The sequence below is a fragment of the Mytilus californianus genome, unplaced genomic scaffold (genome assembly GCF_021869535.1).
Source record: "Mytilus californianus isolate M0D057914Y unplaced genomic scaffold, xbMytCali1.0.p SCAF_7, whole genome shotgun sequence".
In the NCBI taxonomy this organism is placed as follows: domain Eukaryota; kingdom Metazoa; phylum Mollusca; class Bivalvia; order Mytilida; family Mytilidae; genus Mytilus; species Mytilus californianus.
The window spans coordinates 44,746,078-44,762,302 of record NW_026262723.1 but is presented as its reverse complement, the minus strand read 5'-3'; the positions used below and the strand labels follow the sequence as shown (position 1 = coordinate 44,762,302).

Sequence of the window (16,225 nt, the reverse complement as noted above, 5' to 3'; positions counted from 1 at the left end):
GACTTGAACGATAACAAAAGAAAAGAAACTAATTTGCAAGACGCGAAAACTCTTTTGAAGTTCGTATTATAAATTAATTTCTACACGGCGTGCATATATTTTGATGCAGATGTTTTTTTTTTTTATATTTTTAGTATGAAACATCAGATAATATTAAACATGTGTAAGAAGAAGTAATCAAACCAAATGTAAAGTATTTATCGTTTTATTGATTGTCTTATTAGTATAAATATCTGTATACTACAGAAACAGGTGGTCAATAACTTTTGGAGTTGTATTCGACAGAAAACGTCTTTGAACAGAAGATCTCTTATCAGGATGTTTTACAACACTGATTGCGTATTATCGTCGTTACAAGATCAGCGAAGTTCAAATCGGAAATGATTTGGAAACTTTGAAATGAGAAAACAAACAACATCGGATCATAACATTCTTGGAAGTGAAATAAGGTTTTTATCTAAACAGTTAAGTTTTAAAGAAATTAAAATTGATTGCATGAACCGAGTAATTGAATGGCAAAATAGAATTGTACCGCATAACTGGTATATGGATAATAAGTTTTAAAGAAATGAAAATTGATTTTATGAACATAGTAATTGCACGGTAAAATAGGAATTGTGTAGCATAGCTGGTATATGGATAATTTTATGATGTGATCGGCCAATTGTGAAGTTGGGAAACAAAAATGAACAACAGTTTCACGAATGAAACTTACATTTCTGAACAAAAGATTTCTCATTTTTTACAAACTATATTCATATTCCTGTATTCTATAATCGTAGTAATAGCTATAGGGGGAAATAGTATAGTTTGCTATCTAGTTTATGCATACAAACGGATGAGAACTATTCCAAATTATTTTCTTGTGAATTTAGCAATAAGTGATATAATAATGGCAATTTTTTGTATTCCGTTCACATTTGTGGCCAATCTTTTATTAAACTATTGGCCATTTGGTGAAACCATGTGTCCTTTAGTGAGCTATTTACAAGTGGTAGCAGTGTTTCTGAGCGCATATACATTGGTTGCAATGAGTTTTGACCGCTATATAGTTATTGTACACCCATTTAGACCACGAATTACTACAAGAAAGACCTTGTGCGTTATTATCATTATCTGGATATTATCTTTATCTATACCTATTCCTACATTAATCAAATCAAAAGTGCAATATTATTCAAACACAAGTGGCCAGTGTTTAGAAACCTGGGATAATAATCACACTTTAATGTATGCCTACAGTACAGGAATAATGGTACTACATTTTTTCGGACCGTTAGTTGTGTTGATATTCTGCTATAGTAGAATAGGATATAACATTTGGAAGAAAACTCTTCATGGAAATGATGAAAATAAAAGAAGATTACAGCTAGCTTCAGCAAAACAAAGGGTGAGTACAAAGAAGTGTCAGTTCTTCACATCCAATTTGCGTATTTTATGCTGTTAATTGACTGTTTTAAGGTCAAAGGTACTCATATTTCTCTTTTGTTATCAGAATAATTCATGCCAATGTCCTGTCCATAAAATGATGATACTTAATATCATATATTCTACAAAAGGTGTCTGTACGTGATAAAAGATAATTAGTAGTGCCATTAAGAATCTACAAGTGAAAGAAGACCAAAGTTGTTCTGACACAAAACAGAAATAATTGAACGAAAACAGACTGTTGATATTGATTGAATCTATTCAATGGTTATATATAAGAATCAATCATTATGGTTTGAAAATGTCATACGTTTTTTGAGTTGTCTAAGACCATTCCCGACTGAACTACTTGTATAATCGACACAATTTCCTTGAAACACCTGGTTTAATAAAATCTTTTATAAATTATTACATGCTCAAAAGGTTCATATAGTATATATATACGAAACACAAAATATTCTGTCTTCACAAGATAAAATGTTAAAATATTACAGTATTATTTATTATTAAAAATTGGAATATCTTTTAAGATAATTAACCTTAAATGGAGAAAATGATTAATTTACAGATAGTCATTCTGAAGACTATTGGATGAATAGAAAAACGAACAAAATAGTAATATTTGAAATAAAGTCTGAAAAGAGATCTTTCATTTAGTTCATTTAGCCATACATATTAAAGTGCGCATACCACATTCTCAATTCACACTGACAAGAAAACAAAACGGGAATAGGCAACAAATCCCATCGAGAACACCAGAACCATAAAAATCAAAACAGAACGGTAAAATTACATCACGTGACTGAGCCGTATCACATTGTGTATTTGAACGTGACAGAACCTTTGAGCAACAAGAATAAATAGAGATGTGGGATAAACGTCAACGAGAAAGAAACCCAGCGACTAGAATACCAAAAGACATTTAGAGTGCAACAACAGTCTTCAACAATAGACATGTGACTTAAGATCTAAATCGCCCCGCGTTCATACTTAAGGATGTTCGCTAACTCTCTATAAAATTTGCAAGCTTTTTAAAAGACTGTTATAAATTGATAATATATAAAAACGGAACTAATCAGAAATAAATTATAGGTCTGTGTCCTTGTTTTTGAGATATAATACATTGAAAATTTGTCTGGAAATGATTTTCTCTAGATTTTTCTTACATTTAACATTGGTTCCTTTTTAAATCCAAAAAACTATGAAAAAACAAGGATTTTATAACATTGAAAAAATGGCTTTATAAACTATATGTAATTAAACTATGAAAAGAAAAGTAGGGGTTGGCGAGCAAAATATTTAATGGCACTACATGGACAAAACCAGAAGATTCCGAAAATCCAAAGAGCTAAATTTTCAAAGGAATAATGTATTTCCGAAAATTATCTCTCACATCACAGTCACATTTAATCCTTTCAGCCATATTTTCAATGTATTGGCTAATACTCTAGTATAATTCCTACTCAATATAAAACAAGTAAGCAAATAAGCTAAATTAAAATCAGAAAATATTAATAACGTGTAACATTGTTTGATTATTGTGATACGATGTGCTAGGCCTTGTGCCCGTCTTTATCCAAAATAAAATTTAAGGCTTCTTATTTTAGAATATTTGTTTTTCTTATTGTGAAACTAAACTAAAATTGAATAAAATAAACATATTCCATCAGCATAAGTCAAAATGAAAAACACGAAATCTTCACTTGGAAACTGATCAAGGGGAGATTCCTTTTAAACGGAGAAAATATCATTTTAGCTGCTAATTTGCCTGATTTTTATTTTATTTTTTTACAAATATATGCATGTCTACATGTAAGTGTATCATAAAACGAATAGCATGTTATTTGTTATTCTATAAGATATAAGCAATAAAGTACATAAAGATTTATCTGTCGTATACTTGTATGTAAACAAAGACACTATAAAAAGTAGGTAATGTACCTTATACTGTCAAAATTAAAACAAATGTTAGATCTTCAAAGGTTGAACTCATTTACAGTTTTTAAAGGGAACGTTATTATTCTCACTTCCAAGAGTTCAGATCTTTGTTGATATGTCTGCTATATGTAGGACTCGGAGGTGCGGAGGGGACGCTGAAGTGCGATGGTCACGCTAAAGCGAGATAGTCTTCGCAAAGTGTGATGTTTCTTTTGCTGATGGACCATATAACGTGTTATGGCTAGTTTATAATATACAGATGTGCAATTTATATTTTAAGAGTAGATTTTTTTATTAGTTAGCATACAAATTTGCATACATAGTTGTCCATAAAAACATTAGCATGTCCGTTAATAAATTTTGAAATTGTTAGAAACTAAGGTTTCAACTCCCTGAGGCAAAGTTGACTTGAGATGAATTTGGCTATTTTTTTTAGGTCCTTCTTGGTTATATAACTCTTCAACTGTTTAGGTTCTTATACATCCTTGGCTATCAAATATTCGGCTTTGAGCGTTCCTCATGAAGGTAAATCCAGGAAAGTGCTTCTGACATATGAAATTTATAACATGTTGTTTTCATTTTTATGGCATTTTGGTAAAGATGGTATGTATGCGTATTGTTGAAATAAAAAAATCGTCCAGGACGAGGACTGCAATAAGCTTCTTTACTATACAAATTGAAAAAAAAAGTATGTTATAATCGTATACTGTTTAAATTTCCTCGTTAGTTTCCTGCTAATATTATAGTTTCACATTTCTTTAAACGGAGTTTGCAACATTTGAAATACAGGAATTATATATTTCATATTATGTTCTCAGTTACAGTCTTGTGCTAGATGAGACATCGCCCTATCTAATTTTACTGCATATTCTCGATGATTTACTTACAAAAAGACATGACTTCTACATCGACATGTGAACATGAAAACCATTGAAAATATATAATTTATGTAATCTATTATAACACTTCAGCATTACCCCCAACGCACTTCGGCGTAGCTATCAATAAGATAGCGTCACAATGCCACCATTGCAACTCAGCGTAATCAAAAACCCACTTCAGCGTCAAACCATCGCACTTCAGCGTGACCATCGGGGTTCTGAGTATCATGGTGGTTTAGAGTCATACAATGATATAAACCCTGTTAAGTATAGTCCTTTTTTATAATTCTTTACAACATGAAATTTCAAAAAGCTATTCTGTTTTGGTACCAAAGTATCTCTCTCACCTTTAAATTGTTCACATTTGAGTACAAAATGAAATAGAATGTTTGTGACTAAGGGTCCTTAATCGAATAAGAGTTGTAATGTTTTTATAAATTTCACTATCGAGGATTTTGAAGTAGCTTTATCTTTCAGGAAATGTTTGAGTACACAATAATTAATAAAGTTTGGCGATTCTGTTACAATGAAGTTTACTAAACTGTTAAAAATGGTCTGTAAGAATAACTTTATTATCACGATACAATCAAGTAGAACTGACAAAGTACTTAGGCTACAAAACATTCTATAAAAAAGAATGAAATAATATTAAACCATAGAACATTTACAACATACAAAAATGTACTTTACTGTATAGACAGAAGTTGCGACCAGTAGATTAAATCCGCAACTTAACATTCATATCTAATGGATACCTATCAGTTCTTCATATATGACGAAACCATGTGTTGGCTCCTTTATAAATAAATTCAACCAAATTTTATAAACTTTGAAATGAACCCTTTTGAATGCAGAATAACTAAGTTTGACGATTTATCAAAAAGGTCAAGATAACATTCCACGGCTAAAGGATGTTTTCAGTCTTTGAGATCAACTCGTACATTGTACTTGTGTGCGTCTAATTTGCTTTGAAAAAAAAATTCGGTTACAAATGTACGTAAATTCATTTACATTTTCAAATTGTTTTATGAATTTTATATTCAATAAAGGTCAACCTATTGAACATTGTTTTTTGCCTATTCACGTTTACCTTGACTTTTTAAATTTGACAATGAAAAGAATCAAGATTATTTTGCAAACTATAAAACCGAATTATGAATTTTCCTGTTTTGACAACTTTTAATACCAAATTACCTCTTTTATATTTTTAAGCATATATTTCTTCACTATAAATGTTATCATTATACTCTTAGCCTTTTGATACATAAAAAGAGCATTAAATCTTTTGATTTTAATTATCCCTTTTATGTCATTTTAATCTATATTAGTTAACTTACGAGTGAAAAACTGTAATCCTTTGCACGCAACATTCAGTGTCACGAATTCATATACCTTCAGCTGACTAAGCAAAAACACGATATCATGTATTCACCAATATAAAACTTTACAGGTGAAATTGAAGATAACAATGCATTGATTGATTACTGATAATTTAGCTTTTGAATAAAAGTAAATTGAACGAAGAATTTTCCCGCCCAGTTGTAAGTCTTATAGTATTCGTATGATAAAAAATCGAAAAAGTAATAAAATTCATGTTATACATTTTCAATGATGTCACAATACTTCTGACCGTACTAAATTCATGGTAGACAAATGCTTATAGTTGAAGATCTACAGTTGCTAGCCTACTACGTCATTTGCAGCTATACTGTACCGTCTTATTTTTTCTTTATTTAGAAAGCTAAATACGGATATAGAATCAACCGTTTATATCGCGTGCACGCATTTATTGTTTCTCCATTCATGCGTCAAAAAATGAAGCATTTCAAAGCTATATTAGAAAACAATAAATAAATTAATTAAAGCTTTGATGGAAACGATCAGGATTATCAGAGAGGGAACAGCTTTGTTTAAATTTTATGTTCGATTTCCGGAACTACCTGTTACAGCGTAGCAGGATAAATAATGACAGAAAAGCTCGTTAAAACAGTTCAGTTATTACCTCCTACAAAATATATGCATGATATAGAACTGATCGACATTTTAATGACTTCTCCAGGTCACTTCATCACTGTTTGATTAATTTTATCTGTGGCATACACTGAACAGAACGATCAACCAAGACGTCTTCTGTATGTAAACAGCAATTTAAATTAATACAAAATCGACGACTAAAGTATGTTTTCAGTCTTTGAGAACAACTCGTACATTGTACTTGTGTGTGTCGAATTTGCTTTGAATAAAAAATCCGGTTACAAATGTACTTAAATTCATTTACATTTTCAATAACAGTGTTATTGTTTTTGAAATTTATATTCAATAGAGATCAACCTTTTGAATTTTTTTTTTTTGCCTATTAACGTTTACCTTGACTTTTCAAATTTGACAATGAAAAGAATCAACATTATTTTGCTAACTCTAAAACCGAATTATGGAATTTTCATATTTTAACAACTTCAAATACCATATTACCTCTTTTATATTTTTAAGCATATATTTCTTCACTATAAATGTTATCATTATACTCTTAGCTTTTTGATACATAAAAAGAGCATTAAATCTTTTGATTTTAATTATCCCTTTTATGTCATTTTAATCCATATTAGTTTGATTACGAGTGAAAATCTGTAATCTTCTGCACGCAACCTTTAGTGCCACGCATTCATATACCTTCAGCTGACTAAGCAAAAACACGATATCATGTATTCACCAGTATAAACTTTACAGGTGAAATTGAAGATAACAATGCATTGATTGATTACTGATAATTTAGCTTTTGAATAAAAGTAAATTGAACGAAGAATTTTCCCGCCCAGTTGTAAGTCTTAAAGGTATTCGTATGATAAAAAATCGAAAAAGTAATAAAATTCATGTTATACATTTTCAATAATGTCACAATACTTCTGACCGTACTAAGTTCATGATAGACTAATGCTTATTGTCAAAGACCTATACAATATGTTGTAGTTGCTAGCCTACTACGTCATTTGCAGCTATACCGTATCGTCTTATTTTTTCTTTTATTTTGAAAGCTAAATACTGATATTGAATCAACCGTTTATGCCGCGTGCACGCATTTATTGTTTCTCCATTCATGCGTCAAAAATGGCGCATTTCAAAGCTAGATTAGAAAACAACAAATAAAGAAATTAAAGAAATAAACTTTGATGGAAACGACCAGGATTACCAGAGAGGGAACAGCATTGTTTAAATTTTATGTTCGGTTTTCAGAACTACCTGTTACAGCATATCAGGATAAATAATGATAGAAAAACTCGTTAAAACCAGTTCAGTTATTACCCCTTCAAATCATGATATAGAACTGATCGACATTTTAATGACTTCTCCAGGTCATTTCTTCACTGTTTGATTAATTTTTTTTGTGGCATGCACTGAACAGTAGGATCAATCAAGCCGTTTTCTGTATGTTAACAGCAATTTAAATTAATACATAAATCAACTAGAATTAGACACAGAGAAAAAAATCTTTGATTTACGTGAAATTTATTCGACGAGTAAACATTACTCGAAATTCTATATATATAGTGTTTGATTTAAGAAATACGAATCTAACACTTAATGGTATACAATATACCGACCGTGCGAGGGCTTTATAGCCAGTCAAGGTCGTTAATAACCCCCATCTTCAGTATACAATATACAAATTGTGGATCGATTTATATATATTTCAATGTAATAGATTTATTAAAGTAGCTTCAGTAGGTACAGAGGTAGCATTTTAAATGTGTAGTTAACATTTGGTAATGTTAAATTTTTGATATACTGGATTTTTGTTTTCGCAGTATGAATATGTGTTTGACGCTGTATTAAAAACATTGAAGTGATTAAAGCGATTCCGAATATATTTTGTTTCGATATAAGAAAAATACACATCCATTATAATATATTTCTGACATTCACGGGTCTTCGAACTTTTTCACGTCGATGTATTGCATATGTGATTGGAAATAACAGATATGAAACTTCAGCTGTGGAAAGCCAATTTGACATTGATGTTTTTTTTACAATTTTAAAATATAAGCTACGTGATTGTGACTCTGTTGGACAGTTTCTTCTTGGTAATCTTACTATATCTCCCTACTATTTTATAAGAACAAATTAATCAATTTTGTTAGTCCTGTTTTCTGGCGTCAGGAGATGTTGTCTAATTTTCTACATGCGTGTGACGAATGCTGTTCAAAAATGCTTTATAGTCAATCATTTTAATAGAATTAGATATAAACATGTGTATACGTATTAAACCACACCTATGTATTATTTTATTTTGTTATAAGTTCAGTTTATAAAGCAATAGTATGACTATTAGCATACTATTGCTTTACAAACTGGACTTATAACAAAATAAAATAATACATAGGTGTGGTTTAATATGTATTCACATATTTATATCTAATTCTATTAAAATGATTGACTATAAAGCGTTTAAAATCAAACATCAAACATGTCTGCTCTTTGGTCGGGTTGTTGTTTCTTTGACATATTCCCCATTTCCATTCTCAATTTTATCCACAGATATGTTCGCTTGTATAAAACATATCAAATGTATATATGCGTTTCTAATGGCATCTTTAATGAATGGAATATCATTCTTCATCTGTTCAGTAAAATGCAATACACAACCATTTAAGAAACAGATCGTTTTTATTCATCTAATCATTTTTTATGCAATTCTTTCTGACAAAAGCATATTGAAATAGCACTGGATATGTTCAATAATTGCTTTTATCTGATTTCAAAACGATTGAAAGGCTGCATTAAAATTTCAAGTCATCAACTGTAAAATTTATCTTATCTTAATAGAGATAAATTCTTTACTTACAAATGTATCATGTAATGCATTAACTTTTGACAGGATATTATACAACTGTACCTGATTTTATAGAGATAACTTAATATTAAACTCGGTTGTTATCGTCTAGTCGGTAATCAGTCAGCCTCGTGAGTAATAACTTTGAATATACAATTATAAGATGAATTAACGTAAATGCAAGTTTTATTAGTAAAGCAGTCACACTAAAAAAAGATAGCAATAAAAAACCGGCAGTATACTAAATGTTAACAAGTTGTACTAGACTATAACTGTGTCGTATCGTAGTTTCTCGTGTTTTGCTATTGTATTGTCGGTTTTTCTTGGACTTAATATTATTTGCTGAAATTGTCAATTGACTCCCTGTTGGAATTCTTGGCCTTAAATGACGATGTTTACCAAGTTTGTTTGTGTGTTTTTGCTTCTTATGTTGAAAACTATAATAGAACGATAGAAACATTAAATTGAACAAATGATCGATAAGACCTGATCTACAAATAAGTCATCATAGCCCAAATTGTCAGTCAACTCCTTATATGAGTTATTGCCCATTAATGAAGACTTATACCATGTAGTCGATCCTTTTATATCGAAATCTATTACTGTATATATAAATAAAAATTTTAAAAGAAAAAAAAAATAAACAAGACAAGAGATACAAATACACAACATGGCTGAAATTGTTAATCAATCCTTTATAGGAATTATTGGCCTGTTATGGTTGTTTTTACCATGTTTTCATTCTTGGTGGAAAGTTTGGTGGATAGAAATAACTGTAAACAGCAAAAATGACCAACACCGCAGAAAATTGAGAAAATCAGTCGGATCCTTTTAACAGTTTAACTTATTGCATTTAATTGAAAATTTTAACCCTTTTTTTCGATTTTTTTGGAAAAAAGTATTAACAAAAAAAAAACCGAACTCCAAGGTAAATTAAATGGGGGAAGTCCACCAAACCTGACAACATTAGATTTTTATTTTCCTTTTCTTTAGTAATGATCCTGTTTTATAACTTTGAGTTTTGCTTAAAATCTTTTCCCTAAAGTATATTACACTGAAGCTTTCTTCTGGTGTCAAACAAGACCTCTTTACTAATACCTTTACTTTTAGTAAAGTAAATAAAGAATGTTTTTTAAAGATACTAAAACGAGACTTATACATAGGCTCTAAAGAGCATGTGTCGCTCACCTTGGTTTATGTACATATTCAACAAAGGACAATCGCCAACATTGTAGACGAGAATAGAATTAATGACAATAATCTCTATTTTGTTGATCCTGCATTGCTGATCAGTTAGTCGGTTTAGTTTCTCTCTATCTTTTTTAGTTTTTGTTCAAAACACAAAAGAGGGTAAAAAATCCTCATTTAAGGGCAGTCACTCCTATAAGGAGTGATAGTCTACTAACTTTATCTGCAAACTTTGATTCGTTAGTAGATCTTGCCTTGCTCATCATTTTTGTGTTTTAAAGTGTCTATTTATCTAATATAATTTTTATCATATACGGCAAAAAGACAAAAATATTGTAAAAATCGTTATTAAAGGGCAATAACTCCAATAAAGAGTGGTCGGACGATTTCCTCCATTTGTATTAATTGTAGAGCTTGTCTTGTTGATCATTTGTGCTTATTTAAGTTTCTATCTATCTATTATAATTTTTAAGATATAAGGCAAAAAAGCAAAAAATTTGTAAAAATCGTCATCAAAGGGCAATAACTCTAACAAGAAGTCGACTGAGGTTTTGTTTTCGATCATACAACTTATTAGTAGAACTTTTCTAGCTGATCATTTTTGCGATTTAAGTTTTGCTCTTTCTATTATAGTTTTCAAGATAATAGGCAAAAATGAAAAACAAACGGTAAAGTTTGTCCTTTAACGGCAATAACTCATAAAAGAAGTCGTCTGACAGTTTTGACGTATATAGACAATTGGTAGAGCTAAACATTCTGAACATTTTTGCGTCTGTCAGATTTTCTCTATTTATAATGGTTTTCAAAATAATAGACAAAATCTGCATTTTACCCCTATTTTCTATTTTTAGCCATTTTGGTTGGCAAGTGGGGTCATCGGACACATTTCTTAAAACTAAATACCCTATATGATGATTGTGGCCAAGTTTGGTTAAATTTAGCCCAGTAGTTTCAGAGGAAAAGATTTTTGTAAAAGTCGACGGACCACGTACGCCAAGTCATGAGAAAAATCACTTGGCCCTATGGACCAGGTGAGCTAATAAGTTTACCGACATCAAACTGTTTATCCACCGATGTTTTTCCAATTTAGAACCGAAAGAACACAAAAAATCATTAACATAATGAAAAAAAAAAAGATCTGAAACAAAAATTTTAGTCGTATTTGATTTTATATGCTTCTGTGCTTCGTTACGTGATTTTTTTTTACAATGGATTGACGGATTTGTTTTTCAGCAGGCAGAAATTTAAAGATCTTTGACAGTGGTATAATTGCATTTGATACAGATGTGTTTTTCGGCGATATATTACCAAAATTATTGAGTTGAAAGATCTATTTAGTTGTAATAGAATATCTTATACTTATACAAGAGACATAAGACACCAAGGGGACACTTTACAAGCCACACTACCACGATCTTAACGAAAAAATGGCTTTGTGTTTGAATAGCAAGCGTTGTTATTTGGCATTTTTCTTTAGCCGATCGAGAAAAGGGAGGTTAAGTTGCCGAAAAAAATGGTTTAACCTGTGACAAACGTAGATGATACACTGGATTTTTATAAAAATCCTTGGGTTTTCTTGTTTCTAATCGATTTTGTTTTGGTTCTCTTTGACAAACTGATTTCCTTTTCCTCCTTTGTAGTTTACAGACTGGTTTGATAGTAAAGTGTTGCGCCATTAATAATTGAAAAAATCATTCTTTACATTTCCCCAATATCTTTGCCGTAATCCATTTGTGTTACGTGTTAATCTAACTTATCAAATATGAACATCTCTACATCGATCAATCATGAAAAATCTGTGATAGTCTGCTTTCTATATAGTACGTTTTGAACTTTACAAAACTCTATTTTAAAAGCAGAATAAATAATAGAAGAACTGCAATTGATAGGAAGACCAATCATCTGCATAACTGCAAGTAACTATGGTAGAAAAAATAGGATTTATGCAATTTTTGGAACATGTCCTCAATGATTTTAAACCATTATCAAAAACTAAAGCCGGGAATGAAACTTTGACGGTGTTTCACGTAAATGCCCACATAATGAAGACATCTTAAATTTTAATTCTTTATTCTGTAATCCACATTATATGATTGTATTAATAAAACAAAGTGTATAATCATATCAAATTTTAGTGGTACCAAATTTTGATGCAATATGAATTGGAACAAAGAATGGCCAAGGCCATTGTGTTTGAATTGGTTATAAAAATACAGAAAGCGAAACTTTGATACATGAAGCTATCAAACTATCAATAAGGATTGCAATGAAAATTATACCATGCTTAGGAATCAGATCGACCTCAGAATGTAGGGAATGATTCCTACTCATAATTAAATTTCTAAATTGTGTCACAGCAAAATTTATTGAATCAATATATTCCTAGCAGAACTGCGTCTGCGTTGCTGCATATGAAAGGAGGTGTTGGGTATAAGTCGCTGTGACAGAAACCAAAACAACCCAAATGACTAATAGACATGTAGAGGTCAACATACAGTATTCAACAATAGACAGGTGTTTATACAATGTCAAGTTCTAAATCACTCATGGTCTGAAAACGTAGCAAATTTTTTCTCCAGAGAATATGAAATATCTGCTATACATAAAAAATCAACAACAGAAGAAAACGTTATATGACTATAGACAACCACTTGTGAGTTGAGATTTCAGACTTGGGACGCGCCAACGAACATGAGCTGGGTTGAACTATTTTTGGTTTGCCTTGACGTGCAGTCCTTCAGTGGGAATATCAATCACACGATATAAATTTTAACGCAACATGCATCAGAAAAGCATTTAACAGATATGTTATAAACATTTTGAAAAAGTTAACAACTTGTAATTCAGACTTGAAATGACTGAAACAATATAAAGTTGATCGTATTCTTTTGAATTTAGCCGGGTCTGTTATTTAAACAAATAAACAAGCATGTGTCGTTTGCAGATTCTCCACAAAAGTTATGACCGACCTCACTTGATACAGGAATATTTTTTAAATATACAGTATTAAAGCTCTAGTTGTTTTTGTTCTGTATTAGATAAGTTTTACAACAGCTGCCTCATGCAATATACAGTATGTATCTCTGTGTGTTCTTTTTGTTTTATATAAACAAAGATTTAATCATACCTAGCTGCAATAAATAAAAGAAGAAAACCTTTCATTTTATTTCTTTTGTTGTTGGATTGAAGTATTAATAATAGGATGAAAGTACAACATACCATGTACAAAGTTTTATGTGCATTTCTGGAGCAAGTTTTAAAACTACCCATTATACACAGACAGGGCGGTCAACATACCCGATAGGTTACGTATTTCAAAACGTGTACAACATTAACATTTTTTTCAGTCTATTGATAATTCATTGTTGGTGCGAGTTAAATATTTACTTCTATTCAATTTATTCACATATTGAAATGAGGTGGCAGATCTAGATACCATCGGGACTATCAACATTCTTAAGTTTCGATTAACAAAGGAGTGCTTGTTGTACCGTCATTGAATTTCTGTTTCACAGTTGACGACGAATATGTTTCAATCGTCGTAACCGTAATCCCGTCCTCCTTTTCACTGAATGTGACCTACTGAATTAGACCTATCACCAGGTTTGTACTTACATGAGCAACACGACGGATGCCACATGTGAAACAGGAGCTGCTTACCCTTACAGAGCATCTGAGATCACCCCCGTTTTTTTTTGGGGGGGGGGTGTTGTTTTGCTCAGTCTTTGGTTTTCTAAGTTGTGTTTGTATACTGTTGTTTGTCTTTTCGTCTTTTTCTTTTTTTTTGTCATGGCATTGTTAGTTTACTTTCGACTTATGAGTTTGAATGTCTCTTTGTTGCCATTCGCCTTGCTATTACGGTAAAGCCATAGTATAGTAATATCTAAATTTTGATGAATATGTGTTTTTTAGCCATGTGTGGTACACGTACATGCACAGTTTGTTTGACTTTAAGCGTAAGCGTAACTGAAAAGAAGAAACAAAAATGAAGAGGATTAGAATTTTAAATTCTTCAAAAATTAAAAAATGATATTTTGGAAATATTGAGAACAAACTAGAATAACAATTCAAATAAGAACTATTTTGAAAAAACCTTAAAATTAGCAAAGAATGCCTTTCCTTGAATCTCTTAGTTTTGCTGAAAACTGTACTGGTTTGTAAATAAATTACGCAATTTCGCTTTAAAGTATACTATCTCTGATATGCTTGAGATGTAGTATTTAAATCGTGTCAGGAAGGATTTGCTGCTTATTGTATTATAACAGAATTCCTAACAATCAATATTTTAGACCATAAATACGGCATGTTTAAGGTTAAGCCTATTATCTATAAAATGTAATCAGATTTTTGTTTTGAATTTGGTAAGGAAAGTTAAATTTATTTATGTTTCATTATTTGTATTATTCTCTGCGTGTGCGTAACAATAGCATGCGAAAATTAAATTCTTAAACTACTGTTCATTATTTTTATAAAATAGAAATCAACAAAGAGGTTGAGCTCAAATGTACTTTTAAAAGGCCATATCAAATCTGTTCAAGCACAAGCATGGGTTAAAGCAGTGATATAATTGATACAAATTAGAATTAAAAAAAACCCGGTCTTTGAATACACATGCTATGACACATTCGCCGTTTCCATTCTCAATTTTCCATCGATTTTAAAGGACCCAAATGTTGCTAAGCACCTTTCCTACCTCCATGACAAATATGTTATTGTCTCTGCAGATAAAATCCAAAGCAGTATTGTATTGCTGTGTAAATCACGTTACATCAACCAATTGAAAAAGGAATTGGGTATTGAAAATGCACTTGGAAACTCAACATATAACCCCACGACACTTTCGAAAGAGGGACTCCTGTATAATTATAGGTATTTTCTATGCTCCTTTGGAATTGCAACAAAAAAAGAAAAAGAACTGGATCTTCCTCCACTTATTTGATATCTAAATTACATAAGTTTCCTAACAAGTAACATTATATTGCTGGGTCTTCCAAGTGTTTCCCGAAACCTCTTTCTAAACTATTAACATAAATTATATCAGCAACAAAAGCCGGGCTTAAGGGTTATTGTTGAACTAATTACTCTAGGGTGGATTGAATCAGATGTGGATACTAAAAAAATTCAATAACTCTTTTAGAGTACATACAGTTCAAGTCACTATCGTTGTGCAATAGTATGAAAACATTTGATTTTTCTACCCTTTACACAAGTTCTCCTCATTCCGAATATAAAAAAAAATTGAAAGAATTGGTCTTACTTTGTTTCATAAAAAAGAATTGCTAAAATAGATACAAATATTTTGATCTAGGGAGGGACAAATCATACTTTGTTAAAAGCGCTTTAATTCAAACAAAAAAATGCTCTGTACCGGGCATTATAAAGGTGCTGATTTATTGATTAACAACGTTTTTGTTACGTTTGGAGGACGTGTTTTTCAGCAAACAATCGACATTCCCTAGGGAACCAACTGTGCCATTCTTCTATTCGACTTGTTTCTTATTCATATAAAGCAGACTGCATACAGGTGCTTCTTCGGAAGAATGGCGGAAAAACTAGCATAATCCTTTTACTTCATGTTCCGTTATATAGATGATGTCCTCTGTTTCTCCTATTGAGCTTGACATAAGGGATACAACAGATACAGTTAAGACTTTCTTGACTTACATCTAGAAGTTTACAATGATGGTCGGTTGAGAACAAGACTTTACGAAAAGAGAAGACTTCGCCTCTGAATTGTAAACTTTCTATTTCTATGTAGCAAAATTGCAGTAGCGCATTCATATGGAGCTTATAGCTCGCAGTTGATACTATATTCAAGAGCTTGCATTTCTGATCTTGGTTTCGTTGTCTTTACAAGAAAGCTACTAAACGAAGTGTTCCAAGTACCTCCGAAAATGTACAGATGCCATAACGAGTTGATTGACCGTTATGGAATATCTGTTTCACAGATGACGAAAAATAT

At 31.1% G+C, this 16,225-nt stretch overlaps 1 protein-coding gene across 1 annotated transcript in view; it reads left to right on the top strand.

Annotated features, from left to right (window-relative positions):
• Positions 1-263: 263 nt before the first annotated feature.
• Positions 264-16,225, top strand: part of LOC127708421 (RYamide receptor-like) — a 67,027-nt gene continuing 51,065 nt past the window's right edge. Inside the window, exon 1 of the mRNA XM_052213292.1 lies at positions 264-1,390. Within this exon, the coding sequence (XP_052069252.1) occupies positions 686-1,390 (705 nt within the window). The 5' untranslated portion in view covers positions 264-685. The remainder of the gene's footprint in view (positions 1,391-16,225) is intronic.